Source organism: Sinohyriopsis cumingii, unplaced genomic scaffold, assembly GCF_028554795.1.
Source record: "Sinohyriopsis cumingii isolate HCF-2022 unplaced genomic scaffold, ASM2855479v2 utg000160l, whole genome shotgun sequence".
Taxonomy (NCBI): domain Eukaryota; kingdom Metazoa; phylum Mollusca; class Bivalvia; order Unionida; family Unionidae; genus Sinohyriopsis; species Sinohyriopsis cumingii.
The window spans coordinates 3,231,887-3,249,319 of NW_028315873.1; the positions used below are offsets into that span (position 1 = coordinate 3,231,887).

The following is a 17,433-nucleotide window of genomic DNA, read 5'->3' on the forward strand; positions in this document are numbered from 1 at the left end:
GTCTTTAAATATCACTCTCAACACCAACAGAGTCTAATAATATCACTCTCAACACCAGCAGAGTCTAATAATATCACTCTCAACACCAACAGAGTCTTTAAATATCACTCAACACCAACAGAGTCTTTAAATATCACTCCGTTGATGAACACCATCAGGGCCTAATAATATCACTCTCAACACCAGCAGGGCTTTATAAGATCTTTCTCTTATGCACCAAAAAAGGCAATATTATGCAGTTGGAATGGTAAAAACAGAAGTTTTCAACAGCAGTAGACAATAATATATGGAGGAATTGAAATTGCAAATGATTAATTTTTTAAAAAATGTTTTGATGAAATCTTTATTAGATGGAACAGAGAGTAGATATATGTTCATGCAAAGTGTACATCAATATATTCACCATTGGAAATTTCATTAGTCAGTTATCAGTGAAAGAAATTATTCTGTGTTTGACTAAATGGAAATCAGGACTGTTAAAATAGTATTGGCAATATTTTATGTGATATACCAATGATACACAGATCCTGAATCTGCTTCATAATAAATAACCATTATCCCTGCTTAGTATTTCAATCACACCTTTTCATCATCAAGTTTCAGTATGACACAATTAACATTATATTTTGTTCTGCAATCTAATTTTTTACATATATGCTCTATTCTGGTAATTAACTCTAATTAAATACATGCACTAATTGGATAATTAGGTCTAGATTAATATACTAATCTAATAATTAACTGTAATTTTTAAAATGCTTCATGTAAATTAATTTTAATTAGTCAATTGTCCATAACAGCCAATCTGATTAAAATCATATCTCTGCTGTCCTACATGAAGATCTGACAATGATCACATAAGGGTCATGTTTTGGTGACCTTTGAATTAGCCAATAGAAATGCAGTTTTCGAATAATCTGAATGTGAATTAAATCTTTCAGTATACATGGATGGTCTTCATCCAGACTGCTGTCTCCAGACGCGAAGATATAACACTTCATCAGATTGGTTGATAAAATTAGCAATTATGGTAATTACATAGGTTAACAGAACATGACCCTAAGTGGTCACTTTCAGATCTTTGTGTATAACACCGGAGATCTGATTTTAATCAGATAATGATAGCAGCCATCTGTGTATGTAATTTAATGATGTTGTTCACACTGCAAGGCAATTCTAATATTTTATTGTATACTAGCACATCATTGGGTAGATTTTTACACAGAAATAATTTTGATAATTTACTGAAGTGAACATGAAAAACAGCTCCTTCACAGTGCTAAATATACATCAAAACATTATGATAAAAAATATGACATAATATGGTCACATGCTTGGTCTAGTGGTAAGTATGACCATGCATGAGTACCAGGTTACAATTCTACAACATGTTTAGATTTTGTTTGGTACATGTTTTCTAGCTCATGTGTGTATTGCCTTGAATTAGGAAGAAATGTTAGTAGTACTCTATGCAGATATAACACAACAGACCAAAAACGGTAAACAGCTGACATTACATCATATTGTAATATTTTCTACCTCAGGCAGTGATACATATTGCATTCAAAAAAGTTTGAGCATAAAATTAAAATAAAATTTGCTGTTCTGACCAAATAACATACTGTTTATATTTTATCTAAAAGGTGAAAAACTCAAGAATAGTTTTTCATGTACTCAGTGAAATATATCCATTATAGATCTTTACACTGAATCATATAAGTACACTGGTACTTACTGGTACACCATATCTGTACACTGGATCTTTACACTGGATCTTATAAGTACACTGGTACTTACTGGTACACCATATCTGTACACTGGATCTGTACACTGGATCTTATAAGTACACTGGTACTTACTGGTACACCATATCTGTACACTGGATGTTGTCTGTACACAGGATATTTACACTGGATCTTATCTGTACACTGGACCTTTACACTGGGTCTTATAAGTACACTGGTACACCATATCTGTACACTGGATATTTACACTGGATCTTATATGTACACTGGATATTTACACTGGATCTTATCTGTACACTGGATCTTTACACTGGGTCTTATAAGTACACTGGTACTTACTCGTACACCATATCTGTACACTGGATATTTACACTGGATCTTATCTGTACGCTGGATATTTACACAGAATCTTTACACTGGATCTTATCAATACACTGGTACTTATTGGCACACTAGATCTTTACACTGGATCCTATCAGTACACTGGAACTTATTGGTATACTTGATCTTTTGTACTGGATCTTATCAATACACTGGCCAAAGAACATTATTTATCCTAGACTGAAGGACCATGTGTTATTTTTCCTAGACTGAAGGCCCAATGCAATTTATCCTAGACTGAAGGCCCTAGGCCATTTGTCCTAGAATGAAGGCCCAGGCCATTTATCCTAGAATGAAGACCTGACATGTATGTAGGATTTTGTAGATGAGTTGAAATTAAACAGCAAAAATTTGACATGGACTAAGCTGACAATTGTTTTGAACTGCAGTACTTAAACCTTAAAGAACTTATATTAGTCAAGCATGTCTAGGCCATGTACTATTGAACTGCATATCCAATGTACTATTGAACTGCATATCCAATGTACTATTGAACTGCATATCCAATGTACTATTGAACTGCATATCCCATGTACTATTGAACTGCATATCCAATGTACTATTGAACTGCATATCCCATGTACTATTGAACTGCATATCCAATGTACTATTGAACTGCATATCCCATGTACTATTGAACTACATATCCCATGTACTATTGAACTGCATATCCCATGTACTATTGAACTACATATCCCATGTACTATTGAACTGCATATCCAATGTACTATTGAACTACATATCCAATGTACTATTGAACTGCATATCCCATGTACTATTGAACTGCATATCCCATGTACTATTGAACTGCATATCCAATGTACTATTGAACTGCATATCCCATGTACTATTGAACTGCATATCCCATGTACTATTGAACTGCATATCCCATGCACTATTGAACTGCATATCCAATGTACTATTAAACTGCATATCCCATGTACTATTGAACTGCATATCCCATGCACTATTGAACTGAATTACCCATGCACTGTTGAACTACATAGCCCATGTACTATTGAACTGCCTATCCCATATACTATTAAACTGCATATCCCATGTACTATTGAACTGCATATCCCATGCACTTTTGAACTGCATTACCCATGTACTGTTGAACTACATAGCCCCTGTACTATTAAACTGCATAGCCCATGCACTATTGAACTGCATATCCCATGCACTATTGAACTGCATTACCCATGTACTGTTGAACTACATAGCCCCTGTACTGTTAAACTGCATAGCCCATGTACTATTGAACTGCATATCCCATGCACTATTGAACTGCATATCCCATGCACTATTGAACTGCATTACCCATGTACTGTCGAACTACATAGCCCCTGTACTATTAAACTGCATAGCCCATGTACTATTCAACTGCATATCCCATGCACTATTGAACTGCATATACCATGCATTATTGAACTGCATATCCCATGCACTATTGAACTGCATTACCCATGTACAGTTGAACTACATAGCCCCTGTACTATTAAACTGCATAGCCCATGTACTATTGAACTGTAACACTTAAACATTATAGAAGTAAGATTATTAAAAAATGTCTAGCCCATGTAATATTAAATTGCAACATTTAAACCTTACAGTGATAAGATTATCCAAGCATTTATAATTCATGTAACATTAAACTGCATTAAATTTTTTATGCATTTTTGTTAAAATTACAGAGCTGTGTCTTCCAGCTTATACATGGAAACCCACTCTCTATGGTTCAGCTGTTATTCATGCTTTACAGCTCAGCTGTTATGTGCTGCCTACAGCTCAGCTGTTTAGTATATGATGCAAATTATTTGATAATCATTGGTGCCTAAATATGATTTGCACCCCAGTGCATTCGTAGTACATTATTGCAGAAATGTTTTATACATTATTTTAATTGTGCTTTTTTGACTGTCCTTATGTGCAGTAAATGTTGTCTTCTTTAGAAACGTTGCTTTGTTATAAATGTTTGAAAACTGGAGGAAGCTTTAAAACATTATCAATCCTTATCAACTCATATACCAAATTTGTACTTCTTTCCTATAGCTTGATCATTTCAAAGTCAAATTTTTAAAGACATTTGATTTCTAATTAAACACCTTCTTTCATTGTGATCTAAAATGAAGCATGAAATTTGTATTTATTTCTTTTTTCTATGTACATTAGTTGCCTGAAAGTAGTTGCCTTAACACATTTTTATCTCAGATACCATGTATTGTTACTGGGATTGAAATGTGGGTACTTATAGTGAAAAGTCATTGAAAAATAGTATTTTTGAAAATACATGCAACATGTGCATTAGTATATGAATTAGTACTTCATTACTGATAAAACTTTGACCGATTTATTTCCTCCATTTTGCTGCTAGCTGCTAATACAGTAACCCATTAGAAACCTCGTAATTCAACCTTTGTTATGCACTGCCTACTTGCCAACTATCCATTGCGTAAGTCACTATCAGTTTGGTTAATTTATTTACCGCAAATTGGGAAAATAATTAACCAATTAATTGTTACATTTTCACTGAAATGGTTTCCAAACTGAGATTAGTTCAAGATTCATTTGATGCCCATTTTTCAATTTTCACTGTATGTTTTGATTCAGGGTCATTTCCCTGTTCTGGCTCTGTGTAACCCATCATTCTCTGAGACTGGCCACACATTTTTTACCAGCATTCTCTCCAGATACAGACTGGTTCCAAAATTCTCTTCAGACTGACCACACAGTCTTGTCCCAGCATCCTCTCTAGACTGGCCACAAATTCTGATCCCAGTAAAGTTGTTTTATATTTCTCTCCTGAAATATGGTGTTCAACCATATGTATACTGGTTACCTATGGAAAACACCAAATCAATTTGGTCCCAATTAAAGTGTCCATTTTATGGAAGTTTCACTTTTATTTTTAAGTTTGGTATACCATTTTTAAATGCATAGACAAATATGTGGTTAAGCAATACCCAGTTGATGACTTTCTGGAGATTAAACATTCAAAGGTTGAAATTGAGAGGTAATACAATAGAACAGCCTTTTATTACCCTAGTTGCTTTTCTCACCCCTGTAGTGTGTGGAAGATGGGTTTTGCAACTGCCCCAAAACGGGAATGCCCGTACTCCGACGCTCACTAACACAAGATGAATTACACCGTCGTCTACAGGTAGCTCTGAATGAGGGGACATCTAACATTGCCCAGACTCTTGTAGGATTCAATGTTCGGACTGGTTACACACATGCTGGTAAGTTTATTACAGCCTGGGAAAGAACATTTTGAGATGTAGTCTGATATAGACTCCCTATGGTTATGTAGTGCAGTTAGAAATAAAATTTGTACGGCTTAAAAAGTTAAGCAGGATACAGTCTGATTTTAAAAACTCTAACTCATGCAATATATTAGCCAGCTGCTTCTTACATCTGACTAATTAGATTACTCAAGTTCACGTTAAAGAAATGTTGTTGAAATAAGAGCCTGGTTTCATGTAGCTTCATTTGTTGGAAGGGGAAATTCCAATTATTGTATGGCATGTACTATGCAGACTGTATTCTGTTTCAGCAATCAATAGTATGATAATTTATTATTAAAATGTTGTAGTAACTGATTTCATGTTCTCTGCATATTTTGTCCTTTTCTTATCACAGACTTTTAAACTGAAAGGTCTTTAATCCAAAATTAATGACAGTTTTCATGTATTTGTGCAAACATAAATACTTGTAGTGCATTCTGGTCATTCTGATAGCTGTGACAAATATCATTGCAAGGAATCAGTTTCTATGGCAACACTATTAAACAATTACAATAGAGAAAATTAGAAAGTTAATTATTGCTTGTTTACTCACCATAAATGCATGCCAACAGAGTGACCAAGAAGGGGAGCATCTGCATGGAATCGGCTGTCAACACTGCGAGGCAATGGAGATGGAAAATTATCGAAAGTTCCGACATGTGATATCAATACAAACTTCAAACCCGCCCCCATTAGAGCCACTTGATTTCCCGCCAAGTCCATCTGTGATTGCCCTACAGCAGCGTGATTCACTCCCACAGCGTAAGCTGCCTAAAACTCTAACAGAAAGCATGAAAATGCCAACTGTAGTGGAGACACTAGCCAAATTTAAGCCGAGAAATTGTAACCGTCCTGCCAGTAGTACTGATAGTGAGTAGAGGGTGGTGTCGAGTGCTGAATAAGTAACAAATGTTTGTTTCGATTGTTTAACTTTAGACTGAAAACAGATTTGAATAATAAAATGAAGTGCAGTTGTGCTTTAGCATCAAGAAAATAACAATTAATTACTTCATACTAACTTATACACATGCTCTTAATTGTTTTGAGTTGTTTGTTTTAAACTTCATTTTTTGAAAGTTGTTGCTAAACAGGATTGAGCTACTGTCTCCCACAAATTTGCTATAGCTCTTCCTCCTAAAGGGTAAATAAATAAAACTAAGGATAATGACTGAATTAATACACATGAAAAAAATTTAACAATGGATTGGATATAAAGTTCATATAACAAATGGTGTTTTCTAAAGGATATATTAGTGTGTGCATTCACCAAAACTGTAATGAATTCCGCTAAAACAATGTAAAGTGCATGAAAATTGTTCACAGTCAACTTGCAAGAGCATGACCCTGTAAGCACTAGGCTTGTTGATTGAATGCCATAATCATATGCTTCCTACTTAAGATATGTCTAATTGAACAAAACATGTTAGACTTGTGTGATATTCTGTGGGCAACATGACAAAAATACCATTTTGAGAATGTCTACCATAAATAATGTTTTACAGTTTTATTCTAACTCTTTTAAAAATTTATTTTTAAAAATTTAAGAAAACAATTGCTGTAGTTTCCCATATTCTATCAAACATTGCAGATTTGAGTCTTAACTTCTAGGAACTGGAACTGTTTTGCCATTGCAGATTTGAGTCTTAACTTCTAGGAACTGGAACTGTTTTGTCTGTGCAGATTTGAGTCTTAACTTCTAGGTACTGGAACTGTTTTGCCATTGCAGATTTGTGTCTTAACTTCTAGGTACTGGAACTGTTTTGCCAATGCAGATTTGAGTCTTAACTTCTAGGAACTGGAACTGTTTTGCCAATGCAGATTTGAGTCTTAACTTCTTGGAACTGGAACTGTTTTGCCAGTGCATAATTGAGTCTTGAATTCTAGGAACTGGAACTGTTTTGTCAGTGTAGCAGCCAGATAATCTGCATGCTATGATTTCTAATCCAGCTAGGAAATATTACACAGTGGCTGACATGTACACAGCAAGTTGTAAATTGATTGCATTTTTATTGTAATTTGGAAAGTTTGAGAGAGGATATTTATTAAGGTGTTATAAATAATAAAGTGTCCAAATTATGTCCATTATAGCTCATCTCTCGTTCTCTGATAAAATCTGGCCAACCTTCGGTCGCAGTGAGATAATTAGGAGAGACCAACTCAAAAATAATTTTTGAAATTGAGTATTTAATGGAAGCACAGTTTTGGGTCCAGTTTGAGCCAAAATGCTGTAATCTATTTCTCTCAGTGTTAACACCTACTGCAACAGGTGTAACAATGCCTGGAAATCAGAGTTCATGGCAGTGGGGGTGAGAAGCAAAAGTCTTGAGTGTGCGTTGTTTGTTTCCTGCAAAGTTGATTTTAAGAGAGTATATGGGGATGGAATGATATCACCTTGTTTATGTAGACGTCATTTAGGAAAATCTGGACAAAAGAAAACTATTTAGGGCCTGTTAAGTGTGAAACTTAATGATCACCAGGAATGTCATCAGTGGACACCAGGAGGTAAACTTAATGATCACCAGGTATGTCATCAGTGGACACCAGGAGGTAAATTTGTGAAAGAAAGAAAATATAATTAGTGTGAATACATTGAATACCAATAATTTAATTTAAGAAATTTTTATTCACACGCACTGAAAAGTTGGCAGCTGAAATAGGACTTGGGAAGTCATAGCCTTGTAAAAAAACATGTAATTCTTATCAAAGCATGAAAATTGCACAATTTTAAATATGTAAAAGAACAATCTCAGTAAAAAATATTTATTATTCCCCACCATGTTTTTAGGGAACAAAAGAAATGTCTTCTTCATTATTAGATATTTAAGGCCATGTCTTTAATAGAGTGAATATTTGGATTTTCTTCTTTTTTTTTGTCTGCTGTGATTTATAAAATGAATTTACATAAATCTTTGTTTTTTTTTCATTTTGTTCAATTCTTTTTGTCAGAGACTGATGCTAATATTTCATTATACAAATGTTACGTAAAAAAAAAAAATTGATTCAAATTAGGCATGCATATTTATTGTTTTGATAAATATCCACAGATATATTGTACTGTTACGATTAAAGTAAAATAATGTATAATAATAATAATGCATTCTGTTATTTGACATCATTATAAATATTTTTAATTTTTACTTTTTGAGTTTTCTTTGGGTGTGTAAAAATCATTAGTAGTCTGCAAAAGTATTGACTGAATGATTAAATTTTGAAAATAATTTACTACATACAGATTTTGTATAATCTACATTTATATTTAGTATAATGTACTCCATACAAGTTTAGTATAATATAATACACACAGATTATATATAATGTATTGAATACAGATTTACTATAATGTACTACAAACAGATTAAATATATTGTACTACATACAGATTTAGTACAGTATATGGTACTGCATACAGATTTAGTACAATATAAGGTACTGCATACAGATCTGTACAGTATAAGGTACTGCATACAGATTGAGTACAGTATAAGGTAATGCATACAGATTTAGTACAGTATAAGGTACTGCATACAGACTGTACAGTATAATGTACTGCATACAGATTTAGTACAGTATAAGGTACTGCATACAGATTTAGTATAAGGTACATCATACAGATCTAGCATAAGGTACTACATACAGATTTAGTATAATATAATACACACAAAATTTAGTATGATGTACTGAATATAGATTTAGTATAAGCTACTACTGTACATACAGACTTAGTATAATGATGCACTACATACAGATTATGCATTATGTGTGTGTGTGTGTATATATATATATATATATATATATATATATATATATATTACGTTAACATAATCTGTGAGATATGCTCAAAGTCAACGGATATAAGAACACAAAGTTAACTGCATATGTGCAGTTATTTGCAATTTTCCATTAAGTACTCTACAGTGAAACCTGTTTATATAAGACACCATGGAAACCACATCTATTCCTTTGTGGTTAACATTACTTGATATGAAGAGATACAAATGATCACAGAATGATAAAAAAGGATTTTTGGCCTGTATTAAGGCTGAGTATGTGTCCCATATATGAAGTTGTTATACCTCTTTTATGTTACTGCTATTGTTATATCCCACTGTCTGCCTGTTTGCGTGCGGTCTTTTTCATTTCTTCATCTATCAATCCATCCATTATCTACGCTTTATTCATTTTATTAGGAACTCAAACCATTTAAGATATCTCTTTGAAAGTTGGACTATAGGTGTAGATATCTATACTAAGTTTGTACAAACATTGGACTAATGCAGATATCACCATGAATCTTGGTACAAATATTGAACTAGTGTAGATATCTTTATGAAGTTTGAACACATGATGGACTTGTGGTGTAGATATCTCTGTAATATGCACACTTTGACTAGTAATATAGATATCTCTGTGAAACTTGTACAGATCTCAGACTAGTGGTGTAGATATCTTTATGAACTTTGGACACATTGGATTAGTGGTGGAGATATCTCAATGAAATGTGCACACTTTGACTAGTAATATAGATATCTCTAGGAATCTTGGTACATATATTGGACTAGTGTAGATATCTCTATGAAGTTTAAACACATGATGGACTGGTGGTGTAGATATCTCTGAAATGTGCACACTTTGACTAGTAATGTAGATATCTCTGTGAAACTTGTACAGATCTCAGACTAGTGGTGTAGATATCTTTATGAACTTTGGACACATTGGACTAGTGGTGGAGGTATCTCTATGCAATGTGCACACTTTGACTAGTAATATAGATATCTCTAGGAATCTTGGTACATATATTGGACTAGTGTAGATATCTCTATGAAGTTTAGACACATGATGGACTAGTGTTGTAGATATCTCTGAAATGTGCACACTTTGACTAGTAATGTAGATATCTCTGTGAAACTTGTACAGATCTCAGACTAGTGATGTAGATATCTTTTTGAACTTTGGACATTTTGGACTAGTGGTGTAGATATCTCTATGAACTTTGGACACATTGTACTAGTGGTGGATATATCTCTATGAAATGTGCACACTTTGACTAGTAATAAAGATATCTCTGTGAAACTTGTACAGATCGCAAACTAGTGGGGTATATACCTTTATGAACTTTGGACACATTGGACTAGTGGTGTAGATATCTATATGAACTGTGGATGCGTTGGACTAGTGGTGTATATATCTCTATGAACTATGGACACATTGTACTAGTGGTGTAGATATCTCTATTAGGAATCTGGATGTCCCTTGTGCTATTCTCAGTTATTCAGTTTCAATATTTTTAACATTCTTATATGTTTCCTTTCATCAATCATTCATATTTGAATTTCTGAAACATAATTCCGAAAACCCAGCAAGATATTATTTTGCTATTTGATACACTTGTTGGTCTCACTGTATAGATGTGCCTTTTGCAGCCCACAATTCTTCTGTTTTACTATTTGTTTAAAGTGTATTTTTTCCTATCCATATGATTATTTAAACTTGAGTTTAATGGCAAAACTCCCAAAATGTTAGATATATCTCTTGACATTTTGTATACGCTATTGAAGTAATGTCAAACACGGTATGCGTTCATATGGTATCACACATTCAGTAGGATTTCTTGTACAAATCGAGATTGCAGTGGAGATATCCTTCTCTAACTCATATTACTCTAGTATGAGTGGATTTACCATCTCAGGATCATAATATGGGGTCTGGGTGTATATACCATCTCATGATATAATCTGCAGTCCAAGTGGATATACCATCTCGTATTCATAAGCTGGGACCTGGGTGGATATACTATCTCGTGTTCATAAGCTGGGGTCTGGGTGGATACACCATGTCATGATTATAAGCTGAGGTCCAGGTAGATATACCATCCCTTGATCATAAGCTGGGGTCTGGGTGGATATACCATCCCTTGATCATAAGCTGGGGTCTGTGTGGATATTCCATCTTGTGATCATAACCTGGGGTCTGGGTGGATTTACCATCTCGCAATCATAAGCTGGGGTCTGGGTGGATATTCCATCTCACGATCATAACCTGGGGTCTGGGTGGATTTACCATCTCGCAATCATAAGCTGGGGTCTGGGTGCATTTACCATCTCGCAATCATAAACTGGGGTCTGGGTGCATTTACCATCTCACAATCGTAAGCTGGGATCTGGGTGGATATACCATCCCTTGATCATAAGCTGGGGTCTGGGTGGATATTCCATCTCGCGATCTTAAGCTGGGGTCTGGGTGCATTTACCATCTCGCGATCATAAGCTGGGGTCTGGGTGGATTTGCCATGTCATGATTATAAGCTGGGTTCTGGGTGGATATACCATCCCTTGATCATAAGCTGGGGTCTGGGTGGATATACCATCCCTTGATTATAAGCTGGGGTCTGGGTGGATATACCATCTCATGATCATAATCTGGGGCCCAGGTGTATTTTACCATCCCTTGATCATAAGCTGGGGTCTGGGTGGATATTCCATCTCGCGATCATAAGCTGGGGTCTGGGTGGATTTGCCATGTCATGATTATAAGCTGGGTTCTGGGTGGATATACCATCCCTTGATCATAAGCTGGGGTCTGGGTGGATATACCATCCCTTGATTATAAGCTGGGGTCTGGGTGGATATACCATCTCATGATCATAATCTGGGGCCCAGGTGTATTTTACCATCCCTTGATCATAAGCTGGGGTCTGGGTGGATATTCCATCTCGCGATCTTAAGCTGGGGTCTGGGTGGATATTCCATCTCGCGATCTTAAGCTGGGGTCTGGGTGGATATACCATCCCTTGATCATAAGCTGGGGTCTGGGTGGATATTCCATCTCGCGATCTTAAGCTGGGGTCTGGGTGCATTTACCATCTCGCGATCATAAGCTGGGGTCTGGGTGGATTTGCCATGTCATGATTATAAGCTGGGGTCTGGGTGGATATACCATCCCTTGATCATAAGCTGGGGTCTGGGTGGATATACCATCCCTTGATTATAAGCTGGGTTCTGGGTGGATATACCATCTCATGATCATAATCTGGGGCCCAGGTGTATTTTACCATCCCTTGATCATAAGCTGGAGTCTGGGTGGATATTCCATCTCGCGATCATAAGCTGGGGTCTGGGTGGATTTACCATCTCATGATTATAAGCTGGGATCTGGGTGGATATACCATCCCTTGATCATAAGCTGGGGTCTGGGTGGATATACCATCCCTTGATTATAAGCTGGGGTCTGGGTGGATATACCATCTCACGATCATAAGTTGTGGTCAGAGTGGATATACCATCTTTTGAATAGTGTTGTAAAGACAGGTTTTGCTGTAGCATACAAATGGATCTAAACTTGCAAACACAAAGTATCTGAAAAGTCTTTAAAGTGTTGTAATTTTTTTTATTGCATGGATGTTTTATCTACAGGTTTTATTCCCCCACATCCTGACAAAGTCCATATCCTGAGCAAATTCTTTGGTAATGATAAGTTTGGTGTGACCAATTTATGCTTTGTTGTATTTTTATTATTCTGTTATTTAACTTGCAGCTAAATAAAATGTAGAAAGCTGTAATCATATTAAAAGCTGTAGTTATTTCATGCTGTTATAAAGCTGTAGATTATAATAATTTTAAAAGCTGTAGTTATTTAATGATGCTGAAAAACTTTGGTAATTTAATGTTAAAAAACTGTAACCATTTAATGATTTCAATTAAACCCTAATAGAATGCAAACGAATATATTAAAAAAATAACATATAACAATTTTACTACCTGAAAAATATCCATCCTATAAGTCAGGTAAGGCTGATTCTGCATCCTGGGATAATTCAAATTAATTATTTCTGAAATTGACTTGTGTACTTTTTTCTGCTTCTTTACTTAATTAAAGTTTTTATTTTATTGTTATAAAGTTAGTATTGGATGTTCTGCTGATGAAATCAAAATACCATTAGTGATTTGCTTACTAATCCTGCTGCTAATTGAAGCCAGATTAATTATGTTGAGTCAAAATGCAAGCACCATACAGTAAGGTAGCCACACTGCTAATTGAAGCCAGATTAATTATGTTGAGTCAAAATGCAAGCACCATACAGTAAGGTAGCCACACTGCTAATTGAAGCCAGATTAATTACGTTGAGTCAAAATGCAAGCACCATACAGTAAGGTAGCCACACTGCTAATTGAAGCCAGATTAATTACGTTGAGTCAAAATGCAAGCACCATACAGTAAGGTAGCCACACTGCTAATTGAAGCCAGATTAATTATGTTGAGTCAAAATGCAAGCACCATACAGTAAGGTAGCCACACTGCTAATTGAAGCCAGATTAATCATTTTGAGTCCAATGCAAGCACAAAGGCAGCCACACTGCTTGAAACCTAATTTTTTTCACAGCTATTTAAATTCACAAAATGTTAAGCATGAAATTATTTTATATCACAGGTTTACATGTGCTTGCAGTGTTACAGCTATTGGTTACACAGTGTTACAGCTATTTGTTACACAGTATTACAGCTATTTGTTACACAGCATTACAGCTATTTGTTATACAGTGTTACAGCCATTTGTTACACATTTTGTCTTTAAGGTAGATGAGCTATGATGTTTTCATTTGATGCTGCAGCTTTCATATCGTTAATTAATATTTTCTGCATTTTTATTCAGTATTTCATTCTTATGTAAGTCTGAAACTAATTTTGTTGGAAGATCGGTATTTAATTTGTCATAGTCAAAATTTGTCCTGGAACATGTATGTAGAATTTAGCATAGTCAAATATTTAATTGAAGATACGTATAATTTAGCATAGCAAAACATTGAATTGAAGAGTTGTATTCTTTTTAGTATAATCCAGAATGTGATAGTTCTGTTTAGTTAAGTATAATCCAGAATTTGAATAGTTCTGTTTAGTTAAGTATAATCCAGAATTTTAATTGAAGATTTGTATTCAAGTTAGCAAAGTCATTTTTTCAAGATATCAATTTAATTTAGTAAAATTTTAGTTTGAAGATTTGTATTGAATTTATTGAAGAATTAGCTGGATGATCTGTATTCTGTTTAGTCAAACATTTAATAGGAACATTTGTATAATCAAAACTTTAGTTGAAAGATTTGGATTAATTTTACAAAAGTCCGTACTTTTATTATAGCTTTATATTCAGCATAATCCAAATTTTAATTGAAGATTTGAATTCAGTTTGGTATAGTCACATTTTGAAAGATTTGAATTCAGTTTGGTACAGTCACATTTTGAAAGATTTGAATTCAGTTTGATATAGTCACATTTTGAAAGATTTGAATTCAGTTTGGTACAGTCACATTTTGAAAGATTTGAATTCAGTTTGGTATAGTCTCATTTTGAAAGATTTGAATTCAGTTTGGTATAGTCACATTTTGAAAGATTTGAATTCAGTTTGATATAGTCTCATTTTGAAAGATTTGAATTCAGTTTGGTATAGTCACATTTTGAAAGTTTTGAATTCAGTTTGGTATAGTCACATTTTGAAAGATTTGAATTCAGTTTGGTATAGTCTCATTTTGAAAGATTTGAATTCAGTTTGATATAGTCTCATTTTGAAAGATTTGAATTCAGTTTGGTATATAGTCACATTTTGAAAGATTTGAATTCAGTTTGGTACAGTCACATTTTGAAAGATTTGAATTCAGTTTGATATAGTCACATTTTGAAAGATTTGAATTCAGTTTGGTATAGTCACATTTTGAAAGATTTGAATTCAGTTTGATATAGTCACATTTTGAAAGATTTGAATTCAGTTTGATATAGTCACATTTTGAAAGATTTGAATTCAGTTTGGTATAGTCACATTTTGAAAGTTTTGAATACAGTTAGATATAGTCACATTTTGAAAGATTTGAATTCAGTTTGGTATAGTCACATTTTGAAAGATTTGTATCTTATTTAGAGTAGTTAAAAATTTAGATGGGAGATTTGTATTCAATTGGAGGCTAATTTGGAGGATTCATTTGGAGGATTCCTGTATTGGATCCATTTGGTATTTTTTACATTTTAATAAGAATTTTTATTCATGTCACTAATATTCAAATGTTTAATAGGACAATTTGCATTTAATTTGGTATGGTCAAAAATTTTGTTGGAATATTTGTATTAAATTAGCATAGTCAAAAATTTTGTTGGAATATTTGTATTAAATAAACATTGTCAATTTTTGGGGGGGAATATCTATATTAAATTAGCATAGTCAAAAATATAGGTTTTTCCTATACAGGGTTATTTACCTTTTTAATAGTTTAACAGTCCGTGGCCTAGCTATAATAAATCTTATGTTGACATTTGAAGTACTCAAGGCTTGAAGTTTAATAATTCACTGTTTTGATTTGTCGGAATAGTTTCAAGCTAGATTTGGAGTTGATAAACGTTTTGTGATGACAGGGCCTAATCTTAGTTATCCAGATTGATTGCAGGTAAACATCACCCATCTTGTCTGATAAAAATAAAAGGATGCTCACCTGTTACCTGATCTCATATCATAAACAAATCACACAGGGGACAGTTACAATGTATGATCTCATTTACAACTCACACAGTGGAGGGTTATGATACCTGATCTCACATCATACACAACTGACACATGGGAGGGTTACAATACCTGATCTCATCTACAAGTCACCCAATGGAGAATCATGATACCTGATTTCATATCATATGTAATTCACAGTCAAGAGTTATGATACCTCATTTCATATCATATACAACTCACACAATGGAGAGTTATGACACCTCATTTCATATCATATACAACTCACACAAGAGAGGGTTATGATACCTGATTTCATATCATATACAAGTCACACAATGGAGAATTATGATACCTGATTTCATATAGTAAGTAACTCACAATGGAGAGTTATGACACCTCATTTCATATCATATACAACTCACACAAGAGAGGGGTATGATACCTGATTTCATATCATAGACAACTCACACAATGGAGGGTTATGATACCTGATTTCATATCATAGACAACTCACACAGTGGAGGGTTATGATACCTGATTTCATATCATAGACAACTCACACAAGAGAGGGTTATGATACCAGATTTCATATCATAGACAACTCACACAAGAGAGGGTTATGATACCTGATTTCATATCATATACAACTAACACAATGGAGGGTTATGATACTGATTTCCTAACTCACACTGTGGAGATGGATGGTACTTTGATCTGATATTTTGTACAGCTCACACAGGGGAGTTATTGTCCCTGTCTTAATAATATATACAACTGACAGGCAAGAGAGTTATGGTTTCTGTCATAATGTATACAACTCACAGGCAAGAGTTATGGTCCCTGTCATAATGTATACAACTCACAGGCAAGAGTTATGGTCCCTGTCATAATGTATACAACTCATAGGCAAGAGTTATGGTCCCTGTCATAATGTATACCACTCACATGCAAGAGTTATGGTCCCTGTCATAATGTATACAACTCACAGGCAAGAGTTATGGTCCCTGTCATACAACTCACAGGCAAGAGTTATGGTCCCTGTCATAATGTACACAACTCACAGGCAAGAGTTATGGTCCCTGTCATAATGTACACAACTCGTAGGCAAGAGTTATGGTCCCTGTCATAATGTACACAACTCACAGGCAAGAGTTATGGTCCCTGTCATAATGTACACAACTCACAGGCAAGAGTTATTTTCCCTGTCTTCATAATGTATACAACTCACAGGCAAGAGTTATGGTCCCTGTCATAATGTATACAACTCATAGGCAAGAATTATGGTACCTGATCCAGTAGTGTACACAACTCACACAAGGGGGAATTATACATGATACCTGATCACATGTACAACTTACACAAGGGTCATTAAACTTTCTACTTGTTGTTGCATAGGAAAGTATCATGGGTTTAATTGCATAGGGATATATCAAGGGTTCATTTGCATAGGGATGTATTGAGAGTTCAGTTAGGGGTTAAGTTGTATAGGGATGTATCAAGGGTTCAGTTGTTTAGGGATGTATAAAGGGTTCAGTTGTATTGG

General features: G+C 34.5%; 1 protein-coding gene across 12 annotated transcripts in view; it reads left to right on the plus strand.

Moving 5' to 3' along the window:
• Positions 1 to 17,433, plus strand: part of LOC149774642 (cytosolic carboxypeptidase 3-like) — a 365,035-nt gene that overhangs the window by 307,075 nt on the left and 40,527 nt on the right. For 7 of the 12 annotated variants that reach the window (XM_089944927.1, XM_089944928.1, XM_089944935.1 and 4 more), the window contains 2 exons: positions 5,194 to 5,365; positions 12,820 to 12,870. In XM_089944927.1, coding sequence (XP_089801053.1) covers positions 5,194 to 5,365; positions 12,820 to 12,870 — 223 coding nt within the window. The remainder of the gene's footprint in view (positions 1 to 5,193; positions 5,366 to 12,819; positions 12,871 to 17,433) is intronic. The other 5 variants (XM_089944934.1, XM_089944939.1, XM_089944931.1 and 2 more) reach the window with 3 other exon arrangements.